General features: G+C 41.9%; 2 protein-coding genes across 2 annotated transcripts; both read right to left on the bottom strand.

The window, feature by feature from the left end:
* Positions 1 to 3: 3 nt before the first annotated feature.
* Positions 4 to 7,722, bottom strand: LOC130578035 (solute carrier family 2, facilitated glucose transporter member 11-like). The gene is made up of 12 exons (XM_057373830.1): positions 7,541 to 7,722; positions 6,708 to 6,806; positions 5,932 to 6,092; positions 5,330 to 5,454; positions 4,877 to 5,006; positions 4,118 to 4,266; positions 3,593 to 3,780; positions 2,592 to 2,702; positions 1,972 to 2,073; positions 1,572 to 1,647; positions 664 to 791; positions 4 to 328 (listed from the first exon to the last, which is right to left on the bottom strand). The coding sequence occupies exons 1-12, from the start codon at positions 7,562 to 7,564 to the stop codon at positions 122 to 124; spliced, it is 1,500 nt and encodes a 499-aa protein (XP_057229813.1). The 5' UTR covers positions 7,565 to 7,722; the 3' UTR covers positions 4 to 121.
* Positions 7,723 to 9,256: 1,534 nt separating this feature from the next.
* Positions 9,257 to 16,882, bottom strand: LOC130578023 (solute carrier family 2, facilitated glucose transporter member 11-like). The gene is made up of 11 exons (XM_057373812.1): positions 16,787 to 16,882; positions 15,828 to 15,988; positions 15,616 to 15,740; positions 14,603 to 14,732; positions 14,004 to 14,152; positions 13,043 to 13,230; positions 12,607 to 12,717; positions 11,884 to 11,985; positions 11,463 to 11,538; positions 10,975 to 11,102; positions 9,257 to 10,581 (listed from the first exon to the last, which is right to left on the bottom strand). Exons 1-11 carry the CDS (start codon positions 16,880 to 16,882, stop codon positions 10,375 to 10,377), a joined length of 1,473 nt encoding a protein of 490 aa, XP_057229795.1. The 3' UTR covers positions 9,257 to 10,374.
* Positions 16,883 to 19,256: the final 2,374 nt, after the last annotated feature.

The following is a 19,256-nucleotide window of genomic DNA, read 5'->3' as shown; positions in this document are numbered from 1 at the left end:
AATGACAAGCTATCTCTGGATTCCTTTTTGAATTGTATTTCATTGAGAAAAGTCCATGTTAATGTTTAGYTTTCACTCAATTTTGAGACAGAGCAATTTGGAAATTGCTTACAGTGGCTTATCAGAGCCTGGTGCAAAATGTCTTTTCTTGAGTAGCATTCATCTCCACAGCCTTATGAMGTTTCCTCTTAAAATGGTGGGTTTTGAATTCTTCTGTGATTTCAGAGGTTGACTTCCCTTTTGTTTCTGGGAGGAACAGGTAGATAAGAACCACTGAAAGGACCAGGACAACAATAAAGATGAGGAAGCAAAAAGGACCAAGAAGCATCTGGAGACAAAAACAGAGCAAGATGAGTGATTTCCCTGACAACACTTYCCCCTAAAGATTCTTGAAAGTTGTTGATTTGTTCCTGTGAAATGAGGAATAGGGTCATTTTGCAGAAACAATATCTATTTATCTTATCAATCTGTTGTGGGGCAGCAGATGGTTTCTGAAGTACCGGGAAGTGTTTTATATAAATGGCCTCCATATGCCAGTACTGATACGGGATTCACAGTTTTGATCATCTACAAGTCATTTCATCCTACTCCCTGTCCAGATCAACCTAGAAATCCAGAATAAATTGACAGAGTCAAAGAGAATATTTGAATCAAATTACGTACTACAGCAAAGGGGAAAATCATTCCAGTGAAGGTGAGGCCTAGCCAAGTGACGATTCCACCAATTACAAAAGCAGAGGCCCTTGTTGAGAGGGTGAAGATTTCATTCATGACAGATGCAGGSGCTCCAGCTGAGGAAAAAAAAACCATAAAAAATAATAATAGAAACATTGGCCATTTCCCATAGAAGATACATCAGTTCTGCTACTGTGGGAATTCTGTTATTTTTTCAAGACATTCATGGTCCTCATGTACATCCCTTACAACACTAAAAGATACCATTTGAATTTGGAGATTTTAGTAACTACTAGTAGTGTTTAGTCAGTAGTGCTTAGTCAGTAAATATTAGTCTTAGGTGATTTAACTTCTAGTAGAGATCTGTAAGTTTGGGTCTGGCATCGGCGATTAAAAGTGACATTAAGAGACGACAAGCAAGGACAGAGCAGTGCTAAGAGACAGACGACACATTAGTGTCATTCACTATCAAGTGTCATTCTTCACAGAGTAGAATTTTACAGGTAAGTTGAGAGAACTCCAATATTTTAGAAAAGCCTCTCTGCCCTTCTGAGAGAGAGCATTTGAACCCGTATGCTCTGACAAACATTCACACCCTGTAAATCAAGTCTTAGTGAATTGATYAACAACATTTTATTTGGTTTGAACCTGTAATCCAGTGAGAGAAAACAGGGTCCTGATTCATCAGGGTGTGAATGATTTAATACAATTTGTTAAAGAAATTGTTTCTTAGGTATTGAATTCATCAAAAATTGAAATTTCCTCACTCTCAGTCTCAACTAAGCTGTTGACTTTCAAAGATATACTCACACATTGTAGTTCTACTTCTATACAGTCATGGCCTGTGCTTATCCATGTGGTTCAAGCTTTCCTGTTGCTTTTATTGTTATACTCACCTGGTCCTATTCCATAAGCAATGATGAATAAAAAGATGAGAATAACACTGCAGTAACGCAACCAGGGGAACCGATCCTAGATAAAGGTGAAGGGAGGGAAGAGAATGAAAATYAATTTTATAGCTGTAGCACAGCTGATCTAAGCACAGGAACAGCGATATTTGGGRAAAAGCCCATGACATTGAGCTCTGAAATAGATGCTCTCTAGACCTGCCTATCTTTCTTTAATGAACACAGTAGAAGGCCAGAGGTAACTTGTGGTGTCACRTCTGCAGAGGTGAGCTTTTCTTTAGAAGATATTCTGACCTGCTGGTTTGGACATGAAAGCTMAGGCTGCCTATCTGCTGTCCTGCACAAAGAATTCTGATCTTTGGCCACTCCTGGAGAGACATTTGCTTACACTCAGCAGAAGGCTTGTTTCAAGCAACGCCAGTATCAGTGCCATCAGCAAATAACCACCACACAGGAGCATTCGGCGTCCAAACCGATCGATTATGGAGCTCTGAAGAATAGAAAAGAATTGCCTATCACTGGAGGCATGGCAAAATCAACTGTGAGTTGTCCAACAAATCAAGCATTGAGGTTTTTTTTTTTACTTCAGAGAATACAAATCTTATTGGTACTAAGTTTGTTATTTTATTGAATTCCTTCTAGACTCTCTAATATTATGAATTACCATCACTGCTCTGCATTGCAGCTACTTCTCAAACACTGTGATCAATGGTAGCATGCTACCACTCCATTTGAATATACAGATATACACAAATATATGGAAAAGGTTACACAAATTTATGTTTGAATGATATTTGATAAGGAATTCTTGTAAGAAATTAAGATGTATGAAGATGGGAAGAAAGACACGAAAGTTGGGACAAAACTTGCAGTGGGTGGTAACAACCATCAACCATTGTACGTATTTATGCAGCACCACAGAAAAGTTCTTCAGTTCATAAGGAGAAGATTAATTTGCTTTATGGAAGAATACTTCAATTCTTAAAACCCCAGGAAGCTCTGACTTACACAAAATATGATAGAGATGAGTTCAGAGATCGAGAYTCCTAGAGATACATATGGGATTATGCTTTCCTGCAGGTTGGCTGTCTGAAAAATTTCAGAGGTGTAAAAGGTGATCTGGGAAATAAGAAAAATAAGTATAATTAACATATGTAGTATGTGCTTATCCMGTATCACTTGGAACTACATTTTTCATCACTGCAAAACCAGCAATACATTATTTAGGCTTAGTAGAGGTGACATAACTGYTCCAGATGTGAGAAATCAAAAGTTAATGGCAGTCAAGGAAATGGATTTGTAAGTCCAGGAAAAAAAAAAAAAGAAGAAAAGGGAAAAAAATAATAATTGAAAGGGACATATTGCCTGTAAAACATGGGGAAAAGGTGTTGTTTTGGTAAAAAGGAAAAGGAAAGGGGCAAGACAAGAGAAAGAAAAGCAAATCTGAGTCTTAGCAGACCATACATTGTCATCCAAACAGTTGATTCTGTTGCCCTTTTCCAGTTGGTGAACAGAGTCTGCTCGTCTGCAGAGTCCCTGAAGGAACGGGCACCATTTCCCTGCCAGCTGAGTGACTGCTAACTTGGGCTGCATTGRGATGGAATGTGGAAACAGCTGAAGGAAGATTACTCAATGGATCAATGCCCTTTATCAAATGAAAGGAAACTAGATGGCAAGAGTTGGCCATCTGCTGCTGCAGAAGTYAAAGAAAGTGGTGCTGGGTTGTTGCAAGCCTTGGGGTACTTGTAACCCTTTTCTCTACAGATTCTTTTGTTGTATACCACCAGGGTAATGAAGCAACACTGCYCTTGCAGGAACTTAGGCTGAGTTGGTGTCTTGTATTCCCACCTGAGAAGCTCATTTAATGGTATGAAGAGCACTGGGGATGATACCACAGGTCTCAGGCAGTGGGTTCTGTGTGAGGAGAAACAATACAGACCCGGAGAAAAGAGACAAGTTGGCWTTGTGGCACTTTGGAGATCCAAGCATGGAAATAGAGCATACTCAACTGCACTCAGGCCACAGAGCTGTAGACTCAGTACAAGAAGGAGCATGGTACACAGCTGTGGGTACACGGATCGCTCTCGCAGCAGCTCTACCACATTCATGATTTTGGTGCCTTTGGTTATGGCCTTTTCCTTCATCAAGTCATCAAATTCTGTGTGATAATTCTCTTCTCCCCAGAGTTGCTTCATGGCTACAGAAGAAACAGAATGAAGTACATTCCTCCATCATCTGATCCACTCAGAATTCCGTGGTTTTTAACTTTTTTAATGATACTAAACATTTGCAGTTGAGTCCATGCTTTGATTCATCAAGAACTGGAAGGAACATCACTTACTGAAACATGGTGAAACTTCCCTGGGCAATGCTGTAGCAGTTAGAGGTAGATCTTAAATATTTCTGATGACTCTGCTTGGTCTGGAGGACTATAATAATGTAATTATAATAACAGAAAAGCCAATCCCTGTTGTTAGTTTCACTTTCTTAGGCGTTATAGTTTATCACACTAAGGATCTAAAATTTTATTTTACCTTTCAAGCAACCAGCTTTGTCTTCTTTTTGCAGCAAGAGATAGGGCGGGGACTCAGGAAAGAATGGCAAAAAGAGCAGTTGAATCAATGCCACCAACCCAGAGAAGGACAATAGCACATTCCACAGGTCTTCAGTTCCTAAAAGATCTCTATGAAAKCATGTTAGAATCTAGTTATAGTTCAGTAAAATTACAGTTTATAATTACTTTGTTATTTTCTAAATTCTAGGCTAGCTAAAGAGACACAAAGTACATACAGACCTTGAAARGTTAAATTGAAATAGATGATGTTTAGGTTAGGGACAGGAAAATAGACTAAAACTTTATTGCTTCTTCAAGACTGAGATTTTTCTTAGAGTTTGTATAATTTCTGAAGGTCAGAATATTCCCTCAGCAGCCCTCTGAACCAATAGTGYAAGTCTGCATGAGGTTATCAAGAAATTAGCAAAAATTTCAGACCTCACAAATTTACTAAGAGTATTTACCTACAATCTTTTCTTATTTACTTCAGCAGAGAAACTGCATCTCCAGAGATGGAGTCATCCTTTCTCAAGAGACAGGCCTTTCTSTCCCCAGGGAATGACATGGAAATCTCAGGGACCTGAATGGAGTAGATGACTCCATCTTGACTGCTGTTGTTAAGCAAAATAAAATCCCACCCTTAGTGTATATCTGTTTCTAGGACTGGGAGAACARCACTTCCCTGCTATATAGAAGAAAAATAAAAATAAAACAGTATGGAAAGGAGTAGCACAAATACCTTAATCCAAGAATTCTTGCTACAGTTTTTCCTAGTGCAAGAAACACTGTGGAGGTCACATTTATAAATCCACGCAACTTCTTAGGTGAGATCTCTCCAGCATACTGTACATGGGCATTCAAATGTATTCCTAAAGGGAGAAGACAGGAGAGTGTAAAAGCTTTAGAAAGAAAGAGAGAGGGTCCTTTCTCAGTTCCCCTTCAGCTCTCTTTTCTCTCTTGTGAACTCTTTCCTATATCTCCTCCACAATAATAGGCTGGAAATGTACCTTTTAAACAAGATGTTAAGCTATTCCATCAGATCTCTCTCTCTGCACAACCTGTTACCTCATCTTACCTTGCCCCAATCTGTTCCTTGTTCCACTGGGTTACTGCACATTCTTGAGTATGCCCAAAGGAAGATTTCTGTGTCCACCCCAAAGTCMCATTAACATGGAGTAGAGGGGAGCCCTACCAGCACCAATGCCCTCGAGGAAGCGCCCAACCAGGATCATCTCAAAAGACTTGGCTCTCCTACTGAAGCCAGTGTTCAGTGTGGCTGTTATTAGGATCACATCGTTGAACAGTAGACATTTCTTCCTGCAACAGCAAACAGCACGTGGGCATGATCCATGTTTCCCTTTTTCTTCTTTGAACTAATGTCTGATTGTTCTCTAGATTTACAGACCAAACCCATGGCCATGTTTAAACCCACATCTTATAGGACAACCACATCTGGTTATAAAAAAAATGATGTCTTTGCAGAGGAGTGGAAAGGGAGAARCTAGATTCCTGTTACTTGCAATGTGAGCAAACCATGAGGCTGGTGAGCTCCAGCAGGATAAAATGTCAGCAAAAATTCAGGAATTGTATGGCAACAAAAGCTGTGACAAGGGAATCAGAAATATCTGCATGTTTTTGTCTCTCCAGTGCACCCAAATGTAGTTTTAGATGCCAGGTAAATTCAGCGGCAGCAGGGGGCAGTGAGATTCTGGTGTCCCTTCTRTTAGCTGAATGACATTTAATTGCTTCCCCTGTTGCAGCCCTGAGTAGCGAGATGCTGGGAAATATACTTACTTTCCAAATTTTGCAGCCAGGTACCCACTACACAGACACCCAATCATCCCACCTACACAGTACACAGACACAATGAGGGACCACAGTAATGTCAGGGTCTCCTGAGGCAGCACAGAACCGTATCGCTCCAGCCAAGTTTCGTTGATAAACTTCTGAATGTACTGGGACAGAAAAAGAGATTTTCGTTACACCAAGGTACTAGTCAGAATGTTCTTCATGATGTTTACTATTTTAAAATATTGGATTAATAGTCATGACTAAAAGTGTAACTATAAGACACTCATTTGCAAATTAGGATTCATATTTCCTCTCATACAGCCTAATAGTGTAAGAGAATCTTTCAAAAATAATTCTACTCTTTATTGTGTTGAATCCTATCTCTCCTACACCAAAAAATTAGGACCTTTTATTCATTATAATGAAGTGTAAATGTTCTTATTGCTGGTTGTGGATATAAAGAGAAAAGGGCTGAGCTGAAGGCTGCCTCCATCAGCTAGTTGTTTTTTTGGGGTTTTTTTTTTTTTTTCTCCATGGCATAAACTTTAAGGAGGTATCTCAATATGTTGTTTCCACACAATTCTGTGGGAAGCTGTCTTTGGAGCACAGCTCCTGGTAATCATGCAAAATTTGACAGTGACAGCATAGCATTGGAAAGAGTTGGGAATAAACGGATACAGAGACACCTAAGAGCTTTTGTAGAGCATCTGCAAAGTGTAAGGCCTAGAACCATGAGGAACAGTTAGAGATGTGATTTTTTTCCCTCCAGCTTTGCTTACTGGAGAAGTATAATTGATCACAGCCATTTGAAAACCAGTCAGGTGTGTTCCACCAATTCCCAGCACCACAATCATTAGCAATAGCTTCCGGTATTGAACCTGCCAAAGAGAATGAAACACATCCTGAGTTTCTGATACCAGTACGGCTTTCAGACCATGAGATAATTGACAGGAATCTATATATTCACATTCTGATGATTAAGAAACCTTTAAAATCCAAAACCCATCTTGAATTTTTCAATAATCAAGCAAAATGCATGGGAAATTGTTAAAATACAAATCTGCACATTCCACTCTGTTCCTTTCCTGGTTATTAGCAATCTGAAAAGACATATTCTCTAATTCTAATTTGTGTTTACCTTTGTACTAGAAAAAAGCTACAGATTTCTTGAATTCCTTTTTGCTTTCACCTTTGAGTGCTGCGTTTCTATGATATACACCAAATTTCAGAGCTTTCCTCTCAAGCACGTATGTTTTCAGGCATTCAGCCAGGTCACACTCAAAACTGATAAACATCCTCAGTTATCCTTGAGAGTGCAGAGCAGTAAACCGGGAGGATTTTTTCTATTTTGTCTTTTTCACTGATACTATTTTCTCTATCTTCCCCAAAATTCCCATCTTTCCTGGTTTCCCAGTTCTCTTTTAAATCTCTCACTATTTTGCACTTTCCACAGATGCCATGTAGTCAGCCTTATTGCTGAACCAGTGTTGTCCCATACACATGCTCTGTTGCTCACTTCTATTACAAGAAAGACTGTTTGATTCCCTTCCCTCATCTTTAAAGATCATGCTGCTGGTGAYCAGGGTTAGAATACAAGAAATTGGATACTCACCAGGTCTGAGAGGAAACCAGCCATTTCCCCTTGAAACCCTGCCCACTCTGAGAGCGCTGGTCAAGCCTGATAGATGAGAGAGATGGCTTCTCTACTGAGATTGCAAGAGCTTGGRATCGTAGCACAGAAGTTAAATTCTAACTATGTGGCTTTAGTGAATTGTRTCCTCCCCTGACACTGACCAGGGCCTCTTCTCGCTGGTTTAATTATTCTAAGACCCAGATATGACGAGCTGATTACACCACTGGTAAATATTTATCCTTCTTGATTTGGGAGCTGTGCCCCTTACTCACACTGCTAAAACACCTGTGTGTTCCTGTTGTTGAGGAGACAGACAGACAGTGCTACCATCTTCCCTTCATGGGAGCAGTCCCTCTTCACCTCTGACAAGYAGCTTAGGCAGGGAATATTTTCTTCTCTTCCAGTCTACAACAGCCCTTTGGAATTGTAGCTGAGCCCTAATGTCTCTTCTTGCCTGCTGTAAGATTTACAATTGCTTGAAMAATTTCGCAGGTGCAGGAAATGAAGAATTGGAATATTGGCATTTTGTGACCTTGCTRACACCCAGCTCTTTATAGAGGGTTACAGTCATTCCAAAACCACTCAGAAACCTCACTCTTTCCTCTCTGTAATAGTGGAATTGACCCACTGTGTGTCAGAATGAGATACCAAACCTCAGTGGGTAAGGAGCTGATGAGTCTGGAGGAACTAGAATTCTCAACTAGAACTCAATTCTCTTTGAGCTGAGAATGGCAGCTCTGGACCTTTCTGGAGAGGTTTTTAGATGCTGTATTTTGCCAGTTTTAAACATCTGGTTGATCAAACAGTCCCTGCAAAGTCCTGTTTTTGTCTGTGTTTCTCCTAGAGTATTCTTACTGCTGTCTCATTTTCATCTGGCCYCACACTTTTGTTCTGTGCTATATGRTGGAAAAAGTGAGCCTTAAATGCCTGGTATAGTTCTCATTTATTTTCCTAACAAGGAGGACAAGATGAATCTTTCAACTTAGGATTTGAACACTGCAAGAAATGTGCTTTTCCCAGACCCAATATGGAGTTCACCCACTCCCCTGGACTTGGAGGGATTTTGTCTTCAAAGATGCCTCAAGTTGCACTTGTRTGATCCTGGATCCTACACTGCAGATTCACAAGTACCTCTTTCACCTTTATTCCCAGTCCATAATAGTTTATGGCAGTGTTAATGATTTACCAYACTTTCCTTTTTGTGGACAGCATTTAGTAAGAGGGAAGCAGTAAGGCAGGTTGAACAAGATCATGCTGTACCAAGACACGTCTAAGGAATTGAGTTTTTAATGTCTTGTAAGACAGTAAAAACTTCCTCATTGGGAACCCGTAAGTTTGAGAAAGACCAAACCAAATGAAGACCTTTAAATAATCAAGGTCTTACCTAATATTTTCTTTTCATAATACTTCAAATACTTCTTTTCTTTTCCCTGCATTTTTGACCAGAAGGAATGTATGCTGGTTCTTAATGTGGTACTGTGCAAACTGTGATCTCAAGCCCTGAAACAATCAACTTTATCTATCTTTTTTTTGTAAGATGATGATTGTCATAGGAAGGATGACTGCACTGGGGAGTCCCTGGCTCCTGGCATTAGCTTTTGGCACTGCTACAAATTCTGTTAGAGAATGATGGGAAGATAAAATGAGAAGCCTTAGGGCTGTGAAAGAAACTGCCGCTCAATATTCAGATCCTTTTGCAAAATTTATTGTGCARCATCTGCATCAGTGAAGATCTCATCTCCAGAACAAGACAGACACAGTATTCCTTAACCCCAACAACACCATCCCAAAAGATGAGCTCTCCTCTGTCCCTAACTCTTCATTCAATGAAAACCAAACCCAGGCACAATGAGAAGGATGTCTTTTCCTAGTCATTGCCTTTTATTTCCTTATCAGTAAACTGTAAAGCATTAAGAAGACCAAAAAATTGTCATGTCATATAGCAATGAATACAAATGAGAAGCCCTTTTAACCAGGTTTTGTAACGAAACCATAAAGTATTTCTAGACCTGGAGAGAGAAGCAAACACTCACACATACTGATTGGGCTTTCCAGGAGAGGTGTCCCTCTTTTCTGTCTCGTCAGTACCAATTACTCTCAGGAGCTCAATCCCATTGAAATGCAGTGTTCTCCAGGCTGAAGACACATTACATACACATTGTTAACGAAGAAGGAGGATCTGCCCACTGGATTTGCCCAGTCATGATTTCCTGCAGCTCTGCTTTCTTCGCTCATGCTTTCTTTCAGTGCTGACATAACCCTGTTTTATCCCAATACAGGAATCTCCAAAATTGTAAATGTAGGGGGCACATTGCATATCGATTCTATCTTCTGATAGGCAWGGCACTTTTCTTCCACTGGATTGAAGAGCTAAACATCTCTTTTCCTCTGGACTGAAGCCTCTTCTCTGGGAAAGCTCATCAGCACTGACTTGTTAATAGGAGCAGATAACTTCAGTGTCAAAACTCTGTCTTCTCTGCAAGCCTGCTGTACCTCTGGACCTTCCAGACTCACTTCTTCCAGCTGTAGAGTCCCGGTTTTGCCAAGAAAATAACAGGTCCTGTGTTTTCAGTTTACAACTGCAAGCTTGGAGAGACTGACAAAGATCTTATTTCTCTATACCCTGTGTTAATTGTTTTTCTGCAGAGGAATTAATTCAGCTCATATTTCAGGAGCTGGAGAGAACCACCCAGTTCATCCTGCACCCTGCATTGCAGGTGATCTTTTTGGGGATCTATGGATTCAGTCCTGTTTAGTGAGTTTYTGAGCACTACAGTAACAAAAGAGCAAAATATGAAGTGGAGGGTTTGTTCTTAAAGCCTAGTTACATTAATCACTGAGCAGTTACTCTGCTGTAGTGCTGCCTGTCCCTTCTTTCCACGGTAGTTCAGGCGGTTGAACTCCTCCATGACCTGCAGCATGGTCTTTCCTTTTGTCTCTGGCAGCACCAGGAATACATAAAAAGCCATGGAGAGGCAGTATGACAGAAAAATGATGAAACAGAAATTACCAAGACCTTCCTAYAGGAAAACAAAGAGACAAAATACGTTCATAAAAATTTATACTGATTTCTTTCTTTTCTGATATAGAGTTTCTGGATTTTTATTTACTAAAAGAACTTGGTCAGAAACTTAGTTGATATAAATCGTGCTTCAAATGACATCTGACAGTGTTGGTGGCTCGATCACTGTGTCTGTTTGCCAATGTCACACTCTATACACACTTAGAGTTAGAAGCATTTTGTAGGTTTGTTACACTTCCAGTAGATACTTGGATAAAAAGGAAGAGGCCATCAGAACTGCAATTAAAGTGACCTCTTTCCATTGCATGAAGCATTGAAAAGAGAAGCATGCTCTGGCTTCAAGAGGGATCTAGCTTCCTCTGAACTGAAATAAACACCCTACTTTGCTTACCACAATGAAYGGGAACAAAAGTCCAAGGATGAAGAGTTGGATCCAGTTCGAAACACCATTGAAAACGTAAGCAGCTGGTCTGTATGACTGAATAAATATTTCTGTGAGCAAGGGGCACAGTACTCCAGCTGAAAAAAATTATGGAGAAAAAAAAAAAGGAAACTTAGAAGTTTTGCAAGATGCTTCTGTAGCTCATTCTTCATATTGCTGCATAAGTTCATGGTTTTAACTGGCCTGGAAATGTCTGAGGTGCTGCTTGGGTCCTCAGGAAGGAGGCATGTAGGAATGCAATAGGAAACGGATTTCACCTCCTACCATAGTATAGAAAGGGAGGGGAAACCATAGGAGGGAAATATCTATGCCTGCACTGAATCAGGAGTAGGGATTCAAGCCTACTGTGGAACAGCTATGCCTGGGATCTCTCCTAAGGGCTGCAGTGAAGAAGAAATGACTGAATAAATGAAACCATTAAAACAGAAAATACCAACCTGGCCCAATGCCAAAGCTCATGATGAAAATAAAGACAAGTGCAACAGAGCAGTATGGTACCCAGAAAAAGGAGTCCTGTGGTAGGAAATGAAAAGCAATAGAATTAGAAATTAAAATTTTATTCATCCAGCTCCATTAGAAATATTCATCACTGTTGTCAATGTTTAACATAAACCTATTTCCTCTACTTCCAAAATTTTCATGAGGATTTAGTCTTAGCAGTGATCTTGGTTGTCTGAAACCACTGTCTTTAATCCATATGTACATGTCTGGGGGCAGGCCGATGCTAATATGATGGTTAGCCTCAAAAATACTTCTACTCCCTAAAAAGCGATTTGAGGAGAGGGAAATTGTCATGATATCTGCTACACAATAAAAATAAAACATGAACACAGTTTTAATGCATCAAYGGTATCTTACCTGTAGGAAGAGGGTGACTGTGAGGAGCCCTAGAGCCAAGGCCATCACAGTGTARTTTTTCCACAGCAGTGTCTTCCTCCCTGCACGCTCAATGAGGAGACCCTGCAAACAGGAGGATGCTGCTGACTCCAAAGGACAGACCAAAGGCAGGCACTGGGGAGCTGCCTCAGTATCTGCCTTCACTGGCCACGCAGGGAATTGCTGGAGGACTGGGGACCAGGACGTGGTGCCTTCTCTGGGAGGGTGAGTAAAATCATCTGGGGGGACTGAGCAGGACCAGGAGCTGCAGGGAGGAGCAGCAAGTGGGGAGGTGCAGGGCTGCAGGGAGCATTGTCTGGGCAGAGGAGGTCAGAGGTGACGTTCTGCAGGCAAAGAGAGCCAGGCAGGAGAGCAGAGGGGGGATGCTTACACTGTTAATTGCTGTGATTCCTACAGCCCTGAGTCCTACTGAAAAATAGCATCTGCTTTTCCTCCAGGACACAACTGGGACTCCTGAGACAGCTCCAGAATGGGTCATGATTCTGACAGAAAGACTCTCCTCTCTTCCCAGAAATTGAATAGAAATGCCCATGTTTGCAGGGTGTAGGGAGAGCATTTTATGTGATCAGGTCCATGGTGCATTCATTGCAAAAATTTGATTCCTGAAGCTCTTTACAGTATTTGTAAATATCAAAATGAATCATATATCACAGCAGAACAAAATTCAGCTGAAGAGCCACTTACACACAGGACTGTGGAGAGGATCTCAGTGATCCCAATCCCCAGYGACACATAGTGGGTTTGAGCAGGGGGGATTCCAGCCTTTGTAAAGATACTGTATGCATAAGAGTAAACCTGGAAAGAATAGAAATTTGTGAAAGATGTACACATGTGGCCATGTTTACACTAGCTTCTGTCTTTTTGGACAGAAAATAACCAGGCCTTAACAAAACAGAAAATCATCTTACCAGAACAAGGTAATCCATAGAAATGCCTTCAGAAGACACTTGTTAAAACACAGCTCTCAACTTAGCCCAGGACAGAAACATCCATGGGAAAAGATTGTAATAAACAGTAACAACAGATCCCTTCTTACAGTCACTGTTGCAGTCATTGACAACTCCTTGCAGAGCTTACTTTTGCTGAGAATGCAGAGAGCAGAGCAAAGCCGAGCACGTACCACATTGGCCCCGATGAGCTGCATGCACGAGACGACAAGGAAGAGAGTGATGACCTGCCAGCGCACAGCTCTGTCACGGAGCAGATCCCAAACACTCTTTGCCTTCTCCCCACGGATGGCTTTTTGCTCTGACATCATGTCATCTATTTCAGCCATATGGTCTCCATCTCCCCAGAGCTGCTTCAGAGCTAGAAGGAGAGAAGGAGAGATGACCAAACTCCCCAGCACAGACATCAATTCTGCTTTGCAGAGTTCTTGTTAGAACATCATGATCTTTTCGTGTGTTACCTTCCTAGAGATCTGGGTTCAGATATGACACAGATCTAGTTCATTGTTATCTGTTTTTACCCATAAACATTAATCACCTTTGGCCAATAGGTGCTGACAGTCTTTCAATGTAAGTCACACCTGAAGGCTTACCAATCGTTCCCTGAATATGYTCCTGCTAAGGTGCAGCTATAGTGCACACTCCAAAACACAGACAAGGTAAATGACTCCTAAATACAGAAAATAAATTTACATCCAACAAGTTCTCTCTTTTGATAGTTAAACCCCCACAATGGCTGTTTCTCTGTTTCTGTCAGTAGCTGCTSTTAGGGTTACCAAAGAACTGGAATGCTTACAGATACAGCATGACAGTACAGAGCCCCTCTTCCTCACTCAGAGAATGGACTACATCCGTACTCTGACTGTTCAGGGCAGAATTGTATTGATGGAAATACAAGCTCTGTGTGATCACATCCTGTGGAGGACCCTGGCAGAGGATAAGGAAATACCAGTGCCAAGAGAGCACTAATATGCAAACAGAAGAGGCTGACTTTCACTAAAGCTGAAGGTAGTTTCAGAGCCCAAGGACAAAGAGTCTTTTTGCCACCTGCATTTCTCATCCAGGTTCATCTGGGGCTTTACTGTATTTTCCCCTTTTTTTCTGAAATGAATGCTTTGTGGCCCATTTCCATACCTTTGATGCATCCCTCCTTGTCCTTCTTGTCAATGAGCAGGTAGCGGGGAGAGTCTGGGAAGAAGGGGAGGGTGAGAAGCTGAACGAGGGAAGGGATCACATTGGCTGTCAGGAGAATTGGCCAGAGAGCCTCCACTCCGAGAACTTCTCTGGAACAAAACCAGCAGAGAGAGGGGCTGAGGAACCATGTGTGCTGGCCAGGTGAGCACACACAGACACAGGTCAGCCCTGATGCACGTGGCCTGGCAGCTCCCACCCAGGAGCCTTCAGCAGGGAGTGCAGAAGGCCTTTGCACATGAGTTGCACAGTGTTGGCACGGGCTGCTCAGTGCTGGGCACAGCAAGGCCACCTGTACCTCCTGCAGCAGCTGCATGCTCACAGGGAACAGCAGTCCCAGCACAAGCACTGCAGCAAGAACCTGCAGGGGCTGATCCCTCTGCCTCTGATCCAAATAGACTCACATTACAATTAGTACAAGATTGTGAGTTAGCAGCCTGGTACCAACTGCCCCAAACAGCAGCCMCTGGGCACAGGTGTGCACTGATATATGCATATATTTCAATAACAGAATGAACTGAGTATGTTTCAGACTGTCTTACCTGAGACCCAGTGCAAATCCTACGAATTTTCCAGCAGCAATGGAGGTAGAAGCTGTAATGGCAATCAGCCCGCGGATCTTCCGTGGAGCACATTCCCCAGCATACATGATATGGATATTCAGAGCTAAACCTGCAGTGACAAAGGACTCTTAGGGCAAAATCCACACAGCTCTGGTGTTTTGGAGGGGGCATTGTGAACAGCGCCTATAGGGGCTGGCTCTGAGATACCTTTTTATCTGTGCTGAGGATGTGGCTGCCTCATATGAAGCATGTGCCCCAGACCGTGGCCTTGTGCCTTTGCTAAATATTTCACTAAGCAAGAATGTGCCCCTGGGAAATCTGTCCTAAGGCAGGCTGGCCTTCTCTTACATTATTCCTGCAGCCACATGTACAGGACTGTGGTTACTCCCTTTAGTCTCAAATGAAATATTCCAGTGGTTATTCRGATACTATGTGCCTTATTTTGTGCTTGAAACCAACAAGCTGGCAAATGCTGAACATCCTAGCTGTTCAGTGAATTAATTTTATTCTCTAATTTTTTTTTTTGTTGTTGTTGGTTAGTATGATCTTTATCCAACTGCTCAGGGATCAAGAGCACTGGCGGAATGTAACCTTCTGAGGCATCTGGAAATTAGAATTGAAAATTCTAATTGAATTGGCTTGAAAACCATTTCCTTGTCTGTAATAGGGKGGGCTGCATCAGTCACAGCAAGAARCAACAGGAACAACAGGGGTCGCTCTAAGCGAGCATGCTACCCTGAAATAGTGCATGTTTTGGCTTTTTCAGAAGTTGGCAGTACCAACTGGATGTAAAGATAGAAGAAACAGAAATGGAGGTGTTAGAAATTAATAATTCAATTATGTTTGTGATATCTTATTTAGTTAAAAATGCATTCAGGAATCGTGTCCTCTGCACAGTGCAGTAAAAATCTGTTATCCATTTACTCCGGCTGGTCAATCCCGGTCACTGCTCTTTCCACTATTTAATGCCATAGGTAGGAATGCCARCTTACCTCCACACATGCCAGAAAACAACCGTCCAGCAATGATCATCTCAAAGGATCCACACAGCCGGCTGAGTCCCAGCAGAGCTGCACCCAGCAGAGCAGGGATGTTGGCAAACAGCATGGCCTTCTTCCTGGAATTCATTCAAATTAATGTGAGCACAAATGTTATCCCTGTGTCAGGCACAGTCTGACAGGAGTGGTGTAATCACTCTTCCTACCTTCCAAATCTTACAGATAAATATCCAGCAGACGAGGAACCCAGAAGCCCACCGATGCTGTAAATGGACACAATAAAGGACCACATCAAAGTGATCACTTCTGCACTGGGAGAAGAGCCATATCTCTTCAGCCAGGTCTCATTGATGAAACCTTTGATGTACTTTAAAAGAAAAAAAGAAACCAGTGGTCTCAGTCAACAGAATTGCAYCTTTTTTTTTAGTTCTATTAACTATTTACTGCTCTTCTTGATACATTTCTATGGATACTTTGATTGAAATCTTAGCCCCAATGAAATAAATAGGAGTTTTGCCRTTAACATCCATGGAGTTAAAGTTTTAGCAATGAGATCCAATGAATAAATATATCAATAGTAAATATCAGCAGTGAATGGCAGTAAGAGAACGGTAGGTTGGTCTTCTGTTTTTGTGCTAAACCCTGATTGGTTTGCTACCTGATCTTTTCCCACCATTCTCACCTGCTTGTGGTAATACTATGAGCCAAGTAACCTTGGTACCATCCAGGATGACAAACACCTTCCCTAATTTTCCTTTTCTGGCTACAGGTATCAGTGCTGACCTCAGGTCTAGAGCTACAGTCCTTCCCTGTGCTATTTCACCTTACAGCCACTTGGAAATAGTGTGTGTGGTCAAGCACATAGTACAAGGGACTCCCTGAGCAATGCAGAGAGGAAAACACCCTGGGAGCAATTCAGCTCAGTAAGGCAAAACCAGATGACTTTATGGAAATCATTCATCCTCCTTTTCCCAGTTCTGTCACATCAGACAAGTGAAAACCCCATGAAACACAACAGCAGTAGCAGCCACTCTTAGAACTAAGAAACCACAATAAGTCTAATTTTGAAAGCAGAAGTWAAAAGGTTAAACATTGCATATGGAGGCATGAATGCCTGAGAACAGTGAAATCCTGGTAGCTCACTCTTTGAGCTCTCTACGCTTACCTCAGCAGGAGAATTGATAATGGAGACTTGCAATCCATACTGGAAAGCTCCAGTAATGCCCAGGACAAAAGCCAGGAGAAAAAGGTTGTAGCTCATTTTCTTGCAGGAAATAAAAACAGTAAACAAACTGGTCCAGCTATTCAGACACTCCAAATGTCCTRTGTTTTCCTTGGGAGCTCTAACAGTTTGAGCAGTGGCACACACTTGCCTCCTCCGAGAGCAAGGAGCCAGCAATAGGAAACCACAGGGCAGTGAGAACTCTGAGTAGAAACAAAGCTCACAGCTGCCTGCCAGAACCCAGTTACACACTTCAGTGCTTCTGTCTTCAGCTTTRGCCATCTTAATCTGCACTGTCGTAGGTAACTAGTTGTGGGAGCATGGGGCAATGTGCAAACATTTTGTGAACAATTCCATTTATTTCTCCTTTCTCCTCCTTCTTTCCCACTTGTTATCTCACCTAAATGAATATTTTGCTTYGTGACTTGACTGAGACTAGATAAACATTTGGGGATTGAAGTACATTCTTGATTTCATAGTTTATTCACCCTTTCTTAGAACTATCTGATAGAAGGCTTGAGAATACAGGAGTGCAATATATGTACCATAACTCCTCCCATTCCCACTGCTCCCTGTGACTGACTGTCCTAAGGATATTCTGCAGTGAGAGCATGATGCTGCACTTCTTTGCCTAGAACAGCTCATATTCAAACAATGCCTGCCAAACATTTATTAGCTGATTTCTAATCAGGGGAATGCCATTGCTTAAAGTGGCATAAAATCTCTCCATACCAACTTGCATGCAAAGGTAGTCACCCSTGCTTCCAGTCTAGATCTTGCCTGACGCTTTCTTTGGTTGCTTTGGGGAAAGCTCCTCTATGTATCTCTATATAGAGGAGCCTGAGACAATATCTCAATGCGTCATTTTGTTCTTTCTCGGTGTTTACACTCCCTTTGGTTTGTCATGAAGTTCTTGCTGTTGGGTTTGTCGTTACAGTGTTGGTTACTGCTGAAACTTTGGGCAGTGTTGGAGAGCTGTGTACTCCTGCCAGGTCTCTCCAGCAGCTGTGGACAGGAAGGGCTGAGGGAGGTGAGTGAAGGATGACAAAAGCACTGATTGAAGTCCAAGTCCAAGGACTGGCACAAACTAGAGTGGACTGGCTTGGACTCCTCAAGTCATGGGCTGGATAATCAATTATCACATTCAAAGGGAAAGTCCTGACTGCTACCTTGAGCCTCAATTCAGCAAAGCCTTTTGAAGCCCAACTTGGCCAAACCTGACCATGCCTGTGCATCCAACTCTTGAATTACCTGTTGACAGATTAATTGGCTCTTCAASAGAAATGGTCATTGGCTGAAAGTTCAAGTCTGTGTCTCTCTACTGTGAGRCAGATGCTAAGAAAGCTGAATGTCACTTTTAAATCCTGACTTCAAATCTTCCCTTTTATCCATAATTCTCAAAGGGCCTTTTTATCTAGCATTGTCCAAGATGGTTCTGTTAAAAGGCTTTTTGACAAGTTATTCAAACAGCCTGGGGAGCATTCCTTCTCCTAGTGAGTGGCTGCCTTTGGTGGTTGCACAGGCTAGGATCCTGTRTGTGTTTGGAAGAATCCCAACCCCAGCTGCTTTGGAAGTGAGATCTGGCTTGTGCAGAGGAGCAGTGTTTGAGGATAGCAGCAGTAACTAATTTTCTCTAGTGTTGACGGTTATTAATCAATTCAGCAGTATCTAATTATTTGATTTGCAAACAGTAATATTAGCTGTGAGTCTCTGAGGGTCACTTTTCAAAACGTGATTTTGCCTTACACTTCACATGAAAATGTGAACACGTGTCATCGATTTTTCAGTTGAAGGTGTTTTAATTCAGTATCAATTAACCAACTTGTTAAACACTTCAATTAAAATGTAACAGTTTAGACCAACTGAAATGTAACCACTGTTTTATTTGCTTAATCAGACTCCTGATTTCAGGTCACAGTCAGAAAAAAAATGCTGAAAGCTGGAATTAGTGCTTTCTGCTACATGTACTCACAGGACTGGTTCCAAAAGTCAGGAAGTCAAGTAAATGTGTATCATTTCTGAACAAGCATGTTTCATACTGGCAGGTGCAGATGGCCACTGTCCTTCCAGGGCTCTGGGAAAAGGCACAGTCCTGACTCAGGGGAGCAGCCACAGAACTGGCCAAGGTGGCAACCTCTGGACACTGGGGGATTCTCTCTTTCTGACCTGTATGTTCCAGCAGGGTGTGCCAGGCCTCTCCCTCTGCCCAGGCAGCCTCTTCAGTCCATCCCTGCTTTCTGCCCTGCATGCCCTCTATTGATTTGCTTCACTTCTTCACTCTTCTTTGCTTCACTTCTATCTTTTGTCCTTTCTCTGGTCCTCATCAAAGGAATGACAGAATATTCTGCTACCATCATGATGACAGACTTTATGTTTCACTCTTTCCATCTGCCCCTCACTGCTCTCTCCAAAC

This window comes from Malurus melanocephalus, unplaced genomic scaffold (genome assembly GCF_030028575.1).
Source record: "Malurus melanocephalus ecotype Western Australia unplaced genomic scaffold, MMel_1.1 scaffold_208, whole genome shotgun sequence".
Lineage (NCBI taxonomy): Eukaryota > Metazoa > Chordata > Aves > Passeriformes > Maluridae > Malurus > Malurus melanocephalus.
The sequence above is the reverse complement of the archived record's forward strand: the minus strand, read 5'-3'. Positions and strand labels throughout refer to the sequence as shown.